The 13,903-nt window shown below is 50.1% G+C and overlaps 1 protein-coding gene across 1 annotated transcript in view; it reads left to right on the top strand.

The window, feature by feature from the left end:
- plcg2 (phospholipase C, gamma 2) overlaps positions 1–13,903 on the top strand; it is a 291,774-nt gene that overhangs the window by 222,394 nt on the left and 55,477 nt on the right. Inside the window, exons 14-17 of the mRNA XM_072517925.1 lie at positions 5,869–5,979; positions 6,605–6,700; positions 9,200–9,381; positions 11,735–11,935. Of these exons, the coding sequence (XP_072374026.1) occupies positions 5,869–5,979; positions 6,605–6,700; positions 9,200–9,381; positions 11,735–11,935 (590 nt within the window). The remainder of the gene's footprint in view (positions 1–5,868; positions 5,980–6,604; positions 6,701–9,199; positions 9,382–11,734; positions 11,936–13,903) is intronic.

The raw sequence follows: 13,903 nt of genomic DNA, 5'->3' as shown, positions 1-13,903 counted from the left end.
GGTGGACAGTGAGAGCCTTTTTCCTCGGATGGTGATGTCTAGCACGAGGGGACATAGCTTTAAATTGAGGGGAGGTAGATATAAGACCGATGTCAGAGGTAGGTTCTTTACTCGGAGAGTAGTAAGGGCATGGAATGCCCTGCCTGCAATAGTAGTGGACTCGCCAACACTAAGAGCATTCAAATGGTCTTTGGATAGACATATGGACGATAAGGGAATAGTGTAGATGGGCTTTAGAGTGGTTTCACAGGTCGGCGCAACATCGAGGGCCGAAGGGCCTGTACTGCGCTGTAATGTTCTATGTTCTATGTTCAAGGTCACATTAGGGGCGTCATTCTCCGACCCCCCGCCGGGTCGGAGAATGGCCGTTGGCCGCCGTGAATCCCGCCCCCGCCCCCGCCGAAGTCTCCGGTACCGGAGATTGGGCAGGGGCGGGAATCGGGCCACGCCGGTTGGCGGGACCCCCCGCTGGATTCTCCGGCCCGGATGGGCCAAAGTCCCGCCCAGAAATTGCCTGTCCCGCCGGCGTAAATCAAACCTGGTATTTACCGGCGGGACCAGGCGGCGTGGGCGGGCTCCGGGGTCCTGGGGGGGGGGGTGCGGGGCGATCTGACCCCGGGGGGTGCCCCCACGGTGGCCTGGCTCGCGATCGGGGCCCACCGATCCGCGGACGGGCCTGTGCCGTGGGGGCACTCTTTCCCTTCCGCCTCCGCTACGGCCTCCACCATGGCGGAGGCGGAAGAGACTCTCCCCACTGCGCATGCGCAGGAAACTGACAGCGGCCGCTGACGCTCCCGCGCATGCGCCGGGAAACTGTCAGCGGCCGCTGACGATCCCGCGCATGCGCCGCATTTCCGCGCCAGCTGGCAGGGCGACAAACGCCATTTCCGCCAGCTGGCGGGGCGGAAATCCCTCCGGCGTCGGCCTAGCCCCTCAATGTTGGGGCTCGGCCCCCAAAGATGCGGAGCATTCCGCACCTTTGGGCCGGCGCGATGCCCGTCTGATTGGCGCCGTGTTTGGTGCCAGCCGGCGGACATCGCGCCATTGGGGGAGAATTTCGCCTTAGATCTTTGACGCTTTTTATTGAAATTGACTATTTTAATCCTCAAACCCATGAGACACACAAGGGATAGATACATTTTGGTCAACAGGTTAAGTACAGAACTGGATTGGGAACAGCTGCACGGAAATTCACAGCTATTTTTAGCTTTTTATTGATCATTCATGCACGCCTATGTATACAACAAAACATTTTGGAAATTAATGTGTGTAATATTGTACACTGTAATGCAGGTCTGAGCTTGCAATGTGGCTGATTGGCCCGTGCTAACTGCAAGCTCGTCAGTTTCCAGCTTTAATCGATGCTAATTACGCAACAACTACAACCCAAATTCCCTAAAGATTGTAGAAGACAGCCATGCTGCATGCTGCCCCTTCAATATATTTGCAGCAGGAAAATAATTAAAGTCTCACTTCATTGCAGCTCGAACTGAGACTTTGCTTCATTATTTTTGAAGCACATGGCTGAGGAAAGCGAACAGAAAATAAAACAGCGGAGATGCAAAGCCAACAGAAGTGTACCTGTGGAATGGAGTGTATCTGTGGAATGTATCTGTGGAATGGAGTGTATCTGTGGAATGTATCTGTGGAATGGAGTGTATCTGTGGAATGGAGTGTATCTGTGGAATGTATCTGTGGAATGGAGTGTATCTGTGGAATGGAGTGTATCTGTGGAATGGAGTGTACCTGTGGAATGGAGCGTACCTGTGGAATGGAGCGTACCTGTGGAATGGAGTGTATCTGTGGAATGGAGTGTACCTGTGGAATGGAGTGTATCTGTGGAATGGAGTGTACCTGTGGAATGGAGCGTACCTGTGGAATGGAGTGTACCTGTGGAATGGAGCGTACCTGTGGAATGGAGCGTACCTGTGGAATGGAGTGTATCTGTGGAATGGAGTGTACCTGTGGAATGGAGTGTATCTGTGGAATGGAGTGTACCTGTGGAATGGAGTGTATCTGTGGAATGGAGTGTATCTGTGGAATGGAGTGTATCTGTGGAATGGAGTGAACCTGTGGAATGGAGTGTACCTGTGGAATGGAGTGTACCTGTAGAATGGAGGGTACCTATGGAATGGAGTGTACCTGTGGAATGGAGTGTATCTGTAGAATGGAGTGTATCTGTGGAATGAATGTACCCGTGGAATGAATGTACCCGTGGAATGGAGTGTACCCGTGGAATGGAGTGTACCTGTGGAATGGAGAGCACCTGCGGAATGGCGTATACCTGTGGAATGGAGTGTACCTGTGCAATGAATGTACCTGTGGAATGGAGTGTACCTGTGGAATAGAGTGTACCCGTGGACTGAATGTACCCGTGAAATGGAGTGCACCCGTGGAATGGAGTGTACCTGTGGAATGAAGTGTACCTGTGGAATGGAGAGTACCTGCGGAATGGCGTGTACCTGTGGAATGGAGTGTACCCGTGGAATGGAGTGTATCTGTAAGATAGAGAGTACCTGCGGAATGGAGTGTACCTGTGGAATGAAGTGTACCTGTGGAATGGAGAGCACCTGCGGAATGGCGTATACCTGTGGAATGGAGTGTACCTGTGCAATGAATGTACCTGTGGAATGGAGTGTACCTGTGGAATAGAGTGTACCCGTGGACTGAATGTACCCGTGAAATGGAGTGCACCCGTGGAATGGAGTGTACCTGTGGAATGAAGTGTACCTGTGGAATGGAGAGTACCTGCGGAATGGCGTGTACCTGTGGAATAGAGTGTACCCGTGGAATGGAGTGTACCCGTGGAATAGAGTGTACCTGTGGATTGGAGTGTACCTGTGGAATGGAGAGTACCTGTGGAATGAAGTGTACCTGTGGAACGAAGTGTACCTCTGGAATGGAGAGTACCTGTGGAATGGAGTGTACCTGTGGAACGAAGTGTACCTGTGGAATGGAGAGTCCCTGCGGAATGGAGTGTACCTGTGGAACGAAGTGTACCTCTGGAATGGAGAGTACCTGTGGAATGGAGTGTACCTGTGGAATGGAGTGTACCTGTGGAACGAATGTACCTGTGGAATGGAGTGTACCTGTGCAATGAATGTACCTGTGGAATGGAGTGTACCTGTGGAATGGAGTGTACCTGTGGAATGAATGTACCTGTGGAATGGAGTGTACCTGTAGAATAGAGTGTACCTGTGGAATGGAGTGTACCTATGGAATGGAGTGTACCTGTGGAATGGAGTGTACCTGTGCAATGGAATGTACATGTGGAACAAATGTACCTATGGAATGGAGTGTACCTGTGGAATGCAGTGTACCTGTGCAACGAATGTATCTGTGGAATGGAGAGTATCTGTGGAATGGAGTGTACCTGTGGAATGGATGTACCTGTGGAATGTACCTGTGGAATGGAGTTTACCTGTGGAATGGAGTGTACCTGTGGAATAGAGTGTACCTGTGGAATGGAGTGTACCTGTGGAATAGAGTGTACCTGTGGAATGGAGTGTACCTGTGGAATGGAGTGTACCTGTGGAATAGAGTGTACCTGTGGAATGGAGTGTACCTGTGGAACAAATGTACCTGTGGAATGGACACTACCTGTGCAATGGAGTGTACCTGTGGAACAAATGTACCTGTGGAATGGAGTGTACCTGTGGAATGGAGTGTACCTGTGGAATGGAGTGTACCTGTGGAATGGACACTACCTGTGGAATGAAGTGTACCTGTGGAATGGAGAGTACCTGTGGAATGGAGAGTATCTGCGAAATGGAGTGTACCTGTGGAATGAAGTGTGCCTATGGAATGGAGTGTACCTGTGGAATGGAGAGTCCCTGCGGAATGGAGTGTCACTGCGGAATGAATGTACCTGTGGAATGGAGTGTACCTGTGGAATAGAGTGTACCTGCGGAATGGAGTGTACCTGTGGAACAAATGTACCTGTGGAATGGAGTCTACCTGTGGAAAGGAGTGTACCTGTGGAACAAATGTACCTGTGGAATGGAGAGTACCTGTGGAATGGAGTGTACCTGTGGGACGAATGCACCTGTGGAATGGAATGTACCTGTGGAATGGAGTGTACCTGTGCAACGAATGTATCTGTGGAATGGAGTGTACCTGTGGAATAGAGTGTACCCGTGGAATGGAGTGTACCCATGGAATGAATGTACCTGTGGAATGGATGTACCTGTGGAATGTACCTGTGGAATGGAATGTTCCTGTGGGATGAATGTACCTTTGGAATGGGGTGTACCTGTGGAATGGAGCGTACCTGTGGAATGGAGCGTACCTGTGGAATAGAATGTACCCATGGAATGGAATGTACCTGTGGGATGAATGTACCTTTGGAAAGGGGTGTACCTGTGGAATGGAGCGTACCTGTGGAATGGAGCGTACCTGTGGAATGGAGTGTTCCTGTGGAATGGAGCGTACCTGTGGAATGGAGTGTACCTGTGGAATGGAGCGTACCTGTGGAATGGAGTGTACCTGTGGAATGGAGTGTACCTGTGGAATGGAATGTACCTGTGGAATGGAGTGTACCTGTGGAATGGAGTGTTCCTGTGGAATGGAGTGTTCCTGTGGAATGGAGTGTACCTGTGGAATGGAGTGTTCCTGTGGAATGGAGTGTTCCTGTGGAATGGAGTGTACCTGTGGAATGGAGTGTACCTGTGGAATGGAGTGTACCTGTGGAATGTACCTGTGGAATGGAGTGTACCTGTGGAATGGAGTGTTCCTGTGGAATGGAGTGTACCTGTGGAATGGAGCGTACCTGTGGAATGGAGTGTACCTGTGGAATGGAGCGTACCTGTGGAATGGAGTGTACCTGTGGAATGGAGTGTACCTGTGGAATGGAATGTACCTGTGGAATGGAGTGTACCTGTGGAATGGAGTGTTCCTGTGGAATGGAGTGTTCCTGTGGAATGGAGTGTACCTGTGGAATGGAGTGTTCCTGTGGAATGGAGTGTTCCTGTGGAATGGAGTGTACCTGTGGAATGGAGTGTACCTGTGGAATGGAGTGTACCTGTGGAATGTACCTGTGGAATGGAGTGTACCTGTGGAATGGAGTGTACCTGTGGAATGGAGCGTACCTGTGGAATGGAGTGTACCTGTGGAATGGAGTGTACCTGTGGAATGGAATGTACCTGTGGAATGGAGTGTACCTGTGGAATGGAGTGTACCTGTGGAATGGAGTGTACCTGTGGAATGAATTGGAAGTAAACTAGCAACTGGAAGAGAAGGGATGGGAATAAGCTCAGACTTGTAATAAATTGGTTTGAGGGTGTAAACTGAGATGTAATAAGGGTTCCACTTCCAATTAAAGCGCACTGAAAACTGCTCCAGCATTGGCAGAATATGTAATTGATGACAGAATTTACAGTGCCGAAGGAGGCCAGTCGGCCCATTGAGTCTGCACCGGTCCTTGGAAAGAGCACCCTACCCAAACCCACACCTCCGCCCTCTCCCCATAACCCAGTAATCCTACACTAAGGGCAATTTAGCATAGCCAATCCACCTAACCTGCACATCTTTGGACTGTGAGAGAAAACCGGAGCACCCAGAGGAAACCCACGCAGACACGGGGAGAACATGCAGACTCCGCACAGACAGTGACCCAAGCCGGTATCGGACCTGGGACCCTAGAGCTGTGAAGCAACCGAGTTAACCACTGTGCTACCGTGGCGTCCAAGATGTATTTGGTTGCATATTTTAATTGCTGCATAATTCCTTTTCCATTCTTATTCCATCCAGCATTCTGTAGCAGAGAGGTACCTATCAAAAGGCCTAGAAATTGTGTAGTACTGAGTAATAGGCGTCTATTGGATTGTCGTTCTGGTTTATTTATTATTCTGAAATTTCTGTCTGTTTCAGCACAAAAAATTGGAATCTCAGCAAGAGACTAATACTTCCACCGTTTACACCTCTTTCAAGGAGCTTGAAAAGAAATCTGGATTTCTCTATCTGCTGGATCCAATTGATCTGGTAAAACCACAGGCGCAATTATTTATAACAGTCCCTTTTGTCTTGTACTGGATTTATAGGGAACGAAAGTTCAGCTTCAAAAGATGCATTGCAATAATATTACTGGGAGATGCTAAACAGAATTGTGTTGGTATTGACTGAGTGGCTGAGTGAAAAGACCAAAGTAATGTTATTCCTGAAAACAGCATCAGATCCTTTGCCAGCTGCTGTGATTTGGATATAGTAGCTGATCAGAGGCCAACTCTCACACAAGGATGCTATCTGAGTGATCTTGTATAAAGTCTATGCACATTTCCATTCTGCCTGAGGGCCTGTACAGACTCAAGCCTCACACTCGAGATTATTGAGCTGCATACTAGGGAATAGTAACTGTGGGCCTGTTCGGTTGTTTTCCTCGTATAAGATAAGTATCCATCCCAAAACGTTCTGCGCAAGACACAAACCTTTCTTGACAGGAGTGTGTAGTTGTTCTTAGATTGCATTTTTTAGCTTCTGATTTCAGTGCCCTTCTTAAAAATCAAATGCACAACAGGTTAAGCGCCGGGTCACATAGTCGCTCTGTATTATTAGCATTTAACCATTGTATAATTGTCACTGCATTTTGATTTTTGATTTCTTGTGGCAGATCTGGTACAAGCACTACTGTGTGATCGCAGATGGAAAGCTTTACTTTGCAGATTCTACCGATGATGATAATGAAGTTACTAGAATGACAAACCAGGTATCGTTCCGTTCATCCTTCCTTTCTAATGTCACTCGTCTGATTTCCCCCCCCCCCCTCCCCCCCACCACCACCACCACCACGCACAGGCTTTCACCAGGTTCCATTTCAGCCTTTCAATGTGTAAATAAGAAATAAAATCACATCAGCACCCAGGATTTTTCCTCAGCGTCTTCACCCTTTCCCTGCCCCTCAGCGTGGGGAGCTCGTATTCCACGAGGCTGACAGGGAGGCTGATTGATCCCTCCCTGCAGGTCTCGTGAGGGTTATAACATATCCCAGGCCAGAAGCTCAGGGTTCTTCTGATCCATCTTCTCGACGGCCTTCATTCTGAAGCGGTGGGTATCCTAACTTGCTTTCACTTATTGCTTCTGCCATAATGCAGCACCAAAGTATATTATTTCAGAGGGTTTGGTGACCAATGTTGCGTGGCCGGAATGTGCCGCGTGCGACCGCTGTCAGTGCTGGGCCAGTGAACAGCATTTCATCTTTGGGAACAATCATTGAAACTATGTTAAGTTGACTTATGCCATCCCTCAGTGAACTGCATACTAAAAAGGATTTCTTTAACAAGAAATGATTGAAGCGCCTCATTAGGAAACTGTCCTCTGACAGATGAGATTTGGAGCTGAATCTAGGTTTATAGTTATCTCACCTGGTTTTATTTTTTGTTTTGCATATCGTCAGAGCGTTCTCCCTTGGGGAACAGTATGGAGTGTTGGAAGGATTTTGCAGGCTGATTAACAACCTGCTTTTGAGTCTCCTCTGTACCGACTATTAATGAACTTAGAATTTCTGTCCTCAGTGACCTAGAGCGGCAGCGGTAAATTGGTCAGAGTTTAACTCCAATTATTATTTAAAATGATAAAAAAATACAGGGCAGCACTGCTGCCTCATGGCGCCGAGATCCCAGGTTCCATCCCGGCTCCGGGTCACTGTCCGTGTGGAGTTTGCACGGTCTCCCCGTGTTTGCGTGGGTTTCGCCCCCACAACCCAAAGATGTGCAAGGTAGGTGGATTGGCCACACCAAATTGCCCCTTAATTGGAAAAAATTAATTGGGTGCTCTAAATTGATAAAACAAATGATAAAATATTGCAGCAATTACCTATTTCCCATTCTGCCCAGCCTGTGTAAAAAATTATTTTCTAACATCCCTTGAATTTCTTTTTGTGAATAGCTTAAATTTGTGCCCTGTCAGTGGCACTAGCCTATCACTGCTTACCCTGTCATAACTTTGATTACGCCTTCACGCCACCCCTTAACTTTTTTAACTCTCGTGAACAACAGTCAACGTCTCAAGCTTCCCAGTGTGACTGTAACTGCTCATCACTGGTCACAACTTAGGGTGGTACGGTGGCACAGTGGTTAGCACTGCTGCCTCACTGCTCCAGGGCCCTGGGTTTAATTCCAGCCTTGGGTGACTGTCTGTGTGGAGTTTGCACGTTCTCCCCGTGTCTGCGTGGGTTTCCTTCGGATGCTCCGGTTTCCTCCCATGGACCATAGCTGTGCAGGTTAAGTGGATTGGCCGTGCTAAATTGCCCCTTGGTGTCCAAACGTCTGGTGGGGTTATCGGAGGCATGGGCTAAAGTAGGGTGCTCTGTCCAAGGGCCAGTGCAGCCTCGGCGGGCTGAAAGGCCTCCTTCTACACTATAGGAATTCTAGGATTGTATGAATTGATGCTGCAGCATTACTTTTCCATCCCTCCTATAATGGCATCCATAACATTCCAACTGCAGCCAAAGGATTTGTGAGAATTCCACCTTATTTGCCTAGCTTTTGCATTCTACACCTTTAAACAGAAAAGCAAGTGTTCTGCTGGCCTTTGACGTGGCCATTTCTTAGCATTCTTCCCCATCGTTTCGCCATTCCACTGTGCTCACAATTTGAAAGACGCGCATCACCGCTCTGTAAATTTGCTTTTCACAGAATCATACAACGCAGGAGGAAGCCTGTTCTGCCTCTCTGAAAAAGCTGCTCAATTATTCTCAACCCCTTGCTTTTTTCCTCATTTTCTTCCTTTTCAAGTATATACGCTGCTTGAAATTTACTATTGAATTTGATCCCTTCAGGCACTGTATTCCAAATTGTAACAACTCGCTGCATATTTAAAAAAAATCCCTTGTGTTCCCCCACCATGGTTTGTTTGCCAGTGACCTTAAATCAGTGTTCCCTGGTTAAATTGTTTCCAGTTAAGTCATCTACAACCAGTAGGAAATCATTTCCCGCTATTCACTCTATCAAGACACTTCATAATTCGGATCTCTCCGATTAAGCCTCCCCTTCTCTGCTCTAAGGAGAAGCCCCGCTTCTCTAATCTCTCCTTATAATGTGGTACAATTCTGATAAATCTCCCTTTGCATCCTTTCCAATCTCCTCCGAACCCTACCATCCTCGGCTCTCTCTCTCTCTCTCTCCCCCTTCACCACACAACTGCCCACTTCATAATAATGTGGCGTGTGTAGAAGTTACCAATGAAATCTATTTTTTTTTAATTTTAGGAAATAAATAGCACGGATCGTCACTTTAATGAGAAATGGTTTCATGGGAAAATGGGCAGAGATGGCAGGCAGAGGGCGGAGCGGTTGCTCCAGGAGTTCTGTATGGAAACGATGGGACGAGATGGAACTTTCTTGGTCCGTGAGAGTGACACATTCCCTGGAGACTTCACGTTGTCATTTTGGTACTGATGTTATGTTTCTCAAATTAAACCTTACGTAATTAAAATTTACTCAGTGGTGTTAATGGTCAAAAAAAACAATGGTAAAACAGGCAACTGCTCTCACCTCACCCATTCGATTGCACAAAGTCAAAATTAAATCCAATATTTTGGTTGGCACCATTCTTCAGAGCTCTGGGCGTCATTCTCCGACCCCCCGCCAGGTCGGAGAATCGCCGGGGGCTGGAGTGAATCCCGCCCCCGCCGGTTGACGAAGTCTCCGGCACCGGATATTCGGTGGGGGCGGGGATCGGGCCGCGCCGGTTGGTGGGCCCCCCCGCTGGATTCTCCGGCCCAAATGGGCCGAAGCCCCGCCGATAAATTGCCTGTCCCGCCGGCGTGGATTAAACCACCTTTTGAACGGTGGGACAAGGCGGCGTGGGCGGGCTCCGGGGTCCTGGGGGGGGCGCGGGGCGATCTGGCCCCGGGGGGTGCCCCCACGGTGGCCTGGCCCGCGATCGGGGCCCACCGATCCGAGGGCGGGCCTGTGCCGTGGGGGCACTCTTTCCCTTCCACCTCCGCCACAGTCTCCACCATGGCGGAGGCGGAAGAGACTCCCTCCACTGCGCATGCGTGGGAAACTGTCAGCAGCCGCTGACGCTCCCGCGCATGCACCGCCCGGAGATGTCCGCGCCAGCTGGCGGGGCAACAAAGGCCGTTTCCGCCAGCTGGCGGGGCGGAAATTCCTCCGGCGCCGGCCTAGCCCCTCAATGTTGGGGCTCGGCCCCCAAAGATGCGGATCATTCCCCACCTTTGGGGCGGCGCGATGCCCGTCTGATTGGCGCCATTTTGGGCGCCAGTCGGCGGACATCGCGCCGTTTCGGGAGAATTTCGCCCCAGATTGCACCCAAAACATTTTTGCCCTGAGCTCTCAGTTGCCTGTGTTTCTATTTCAGATTTCCAGCGTTTACAGGTTTTCTTGATGGACGGGATTCTCTGTCTTGCCGCATCCCCTACGCCGTCGGGAAAACTGCGGGCGTGGGTGCGTTGCCAGCGAAGCGGAGGATCCTGCCGATGGAGAATCTGGCCCATTGTCTTTTCCCCTATCCACAATAATCATAAAACTTATGGGGCACTATTCTCCCCCCCCACTCCGGGTGGGAGAATCGCCGGGGCCCCACACGAATCGCGCCACATCGCCCAGACCCCCGCACGCGATTCTCCCACCCCCCCCGGAAACCAGCGGCGCGCAATTTGCACAGGGCCGCTCGGGCCGGCATGCGTAAGACGTTCCCTGCGCATGCGCAGGATTGGGCTGCCCCAACTGCGCATGCGCGGGGGCCCCACGTAAGGACGCTGGAGTGGCGTGAACCGCTCCAGCGCCATGCTGGCCCCCTGTGGGGGCCAGAATAGGTCGTGTCCGGGCCCTGTTTGCACACAACGGCGTTCACGACAGCGCGAACACTTGGCCTCAATATCGGAGAATCGCCCCCATAGTTTTCTCATTTTTAATCATCTTCTGAGGAGATGTTTGTGGCTTTGCTTCAAATGTGAAGCTTGTGTGCAGTGTGAGGGTATAATGGTGGCTGTTTACTGAGCCTCGTGCTGGGCGGGTATCAGCGGCCTCCTTGTATTTGGTGATGCAGGAGACAGATGAAATATAACTGTCCGGCAACCCATGCTGGAAAGTGCACATAAAGAGGGGTGGGGGGCATCAAACTTAACTAGAATATTCTTTACTGTGCCACTCCTGCCGAATTTCACTGAGTACATGAAGTACCAAAGCATTGCCAGCAGGTGTCAGCAAACCCTTGGAAGTTAGGAATGGAGAGAAAATGTATGAACGGTCATGTAAGCTACAATGTAGTTGTTTCTTCAAACAAAGCAGTCACAGGCAAGCCCAGTTGCACTGTTCCAACACTACAAGAGTGAATACACTTGAAAGAAAATAGTCGACGGCAGTGAAGCAGCTTTGGACATCCAGGGGTAGTGAAAGAGGCTTGATAAACACAAATGCTTTCTTCATCAATGCGCTGTAGCACACAGCTGCAGTCTCACGATTTCAGCATGATTCCACATGTGGCGCGCTCTGGATCTCAGCTTGGCTTTTGCAGATGCTAAACAGAGCCTGCCTGCTGCTGTGAAGATAGGGACGTTGAGAGAACAAGTAAATTCAGGCATGAAGATTAGATGTTCCAGAGCTGTGGTAGAGTAGGTAACCAAACTCGCCCACTCATTTATTACATAATGCACGGGGCCGTTAAGACACGGGGAAACGTAGTGTTCAAAATTAAAATGTTATCAGTTATGCCAAGATTGAATTAAAAATAAAACCTCACATTGCGAATCTAATTTTTCTTTGCATTTATCCTACCAGGAGGAATGGAAGAGTCCAGCATTGTCGTATTCGTTCTTTCACAGAAGGAGAGGGCACTAAATATTTCCTGACTGATAATTTAACTTTCAACACAGTTTATGATCTAGTCCAATACTATCAGGGTACACCTTTACGATGCAGTGAATTTGAATTACGTTTAACTGAAGCAGTACCTAGCCCAAACCCTCATGAATCTCAAGAGTAAGTATTCCAATAGAAACTTATGCCATCAACTTAAGCACCTCGAGAATAGGGGAAAAAAGCACAGCACTTAGTGGATGGTATTTAGAAATGTATAATATTTCACCGTTTAGTTAGAATCCATAAATTTATTTAGAATCCCTACAGTGCAGAAGGAGGCCTTCAGCTCATTGAGTTTGCGGCAACACTCCGACTGTGCACCCTACCTGGGCCGCCCCACCACCGAACCCCTGTAAAACCACCTAACCTGCGCATCTGTGGACTGTGGGGGGAACTGGAGCACTCGGAGGAAATCCACCCAGACATGGGGAGAACGTGCAAATTCCACACATACAGTCACTCCCCAAGGCCGGAACAAACCCGGCTCCCTGGCGCTGTGAGGCAGCAGTGCTAGCCAATGTGCCACCGTGACACTGGGTGCATTTCAATAGCAAATGTCCACCAGGAAAACCTGGCACGACTGGATTCTGAGCTGCTGTTTAGATGTTGAGGGATAGGCTGGCATGGTCGGTAAGGTCTTTCAGCGGGATTCTCCATTGGCGGGATCCTCCGCCCCACCAGCAGCGCACCCACACCCTCGTGTTTCCCGACGCCGTGAGCTGGCCCACAATGGGAGACCTCAATTAGCCGGCTGCGGGAACGGAGAATCCCGCTGTTGGCAGGGCGCGCCGCACCGGAATACGGGGCTGGCGGGACGGAGAATCCCGCCCTTTGTCTTTAACACTAGATATTCTTTTAAGCGTTTTAGTGAAAAGGAAACTCATGTTATATTCGCCCTGCCTTCTTGGGCTCTGAGGGAGATCGCTAATCATGTGCCGAGTTTGGGACAGGTTTGTTGTGCAGTCTCTTGAGAAATTGGATTTGGGCTATGGATTCTAGCTAATTTTTGATAAAGACTATTCCAGCAGCATAGGAGATTTTCATCTCAGTAGTCTAGCTGGGAATTGAACCCCCGTTGGCCATGCCTGGCCAAGCCAAAAGCTATGTGATTTTATTTAATGACTATGCACATGCAAAAAAGAGACGTAATCACATAGGCACAAAATGCTTTGTGTGAAAGGTAGATAAAATAAAAAAGGTTCAGTTTTGTACGCACGTGTTTCTTTCATTGTAATCCAGAAACAAAAATCAGAATGTTTTGGTTTGATTATCAAGTCTGTGATTTTGCCGGAGGAACCAGAAATTCCTGCTGGAAGTTAGAGGACCTTTGGCTGGTCTGGCAAATTTTCCATTCTGCTTGCGGTGATTCCCACTGCAGGAGGAATCTAAAAATCCCAGCCCATACCTTAAAATTAAAGTTCTAAACATTGATTGGTCAGAGATAATACATTTCAATGCATTTTGAATGACTTGAGAATGGAACAGTGGCCTAGAATGTGCAGTTGTAATTGATGGCGAGACTGTCAGCATTCATGTTATTACCGTTTGCAACTGACCACCAACGTGGGCGGGATTCTCCGACCCCCGCCGGGACGGAGAATCGTCGGGGGTCGGCGTGAATCCCACCCCCGCCATCCTCCTAATTCTCCCGCCCCCAAAACCCGGCCCGGCGTGAGTCGCGCCGCTCGCCTTGGAGAATGGCGGGGTCTGGTGCGACTCAATGGGCGCCGGGGCTGCCCGAATTCTCCTGCCCATCTGGTGCCAGTCCCACTGGCGTAAATTAGAGTAGGTCCCTTACCGGCGGGACCTGGCAGCGCGGGCGGGCTCCGGGGTTCTTTGGGCGGGGGGGGGGCGCGCGCGCGCGGGGCATCTGGCCCCGGGAAGTGCCCCCACGGTGGCCTGGCCCGCGGTCGGGGCCCACCGATCCGCGGGCGGGCCTGTGCCGTGGGCACTCTATTGTTCCGCACCGGAGGCCATTCCCGGTGCGGAAACAAATCCCTCTGCGCACGCGCGGGGATGACGCCATCACGCGCGGGCGCTCCCGCGCATGCACCGACTGCGCCGGCCGGCAGAGACCCTTCGGCACCG

This window comes from Scyliorhinus torazame, chromosome 10 (genome assembly GCF_047496885.1).
Source record: "Scyliorhinus torazame isolate Kashiwa2021f chromosome 10, sScyTor2.1, whole genome shotgun sequence".
In the NCBI taxonomy this organism is placed as follows: Eukaryota; Metazoa; Chordata; class Chondrichthyes; order Carcharhiniformes; family Scyliorhinidae; genus Scyliorhinus; species Scyliorhinus torazame.
The sequence above is the reverse complement of the archived record's forward strand: the minus strand, read 5'-3'. Positions and strand labels throughout refer to the sequence as shown.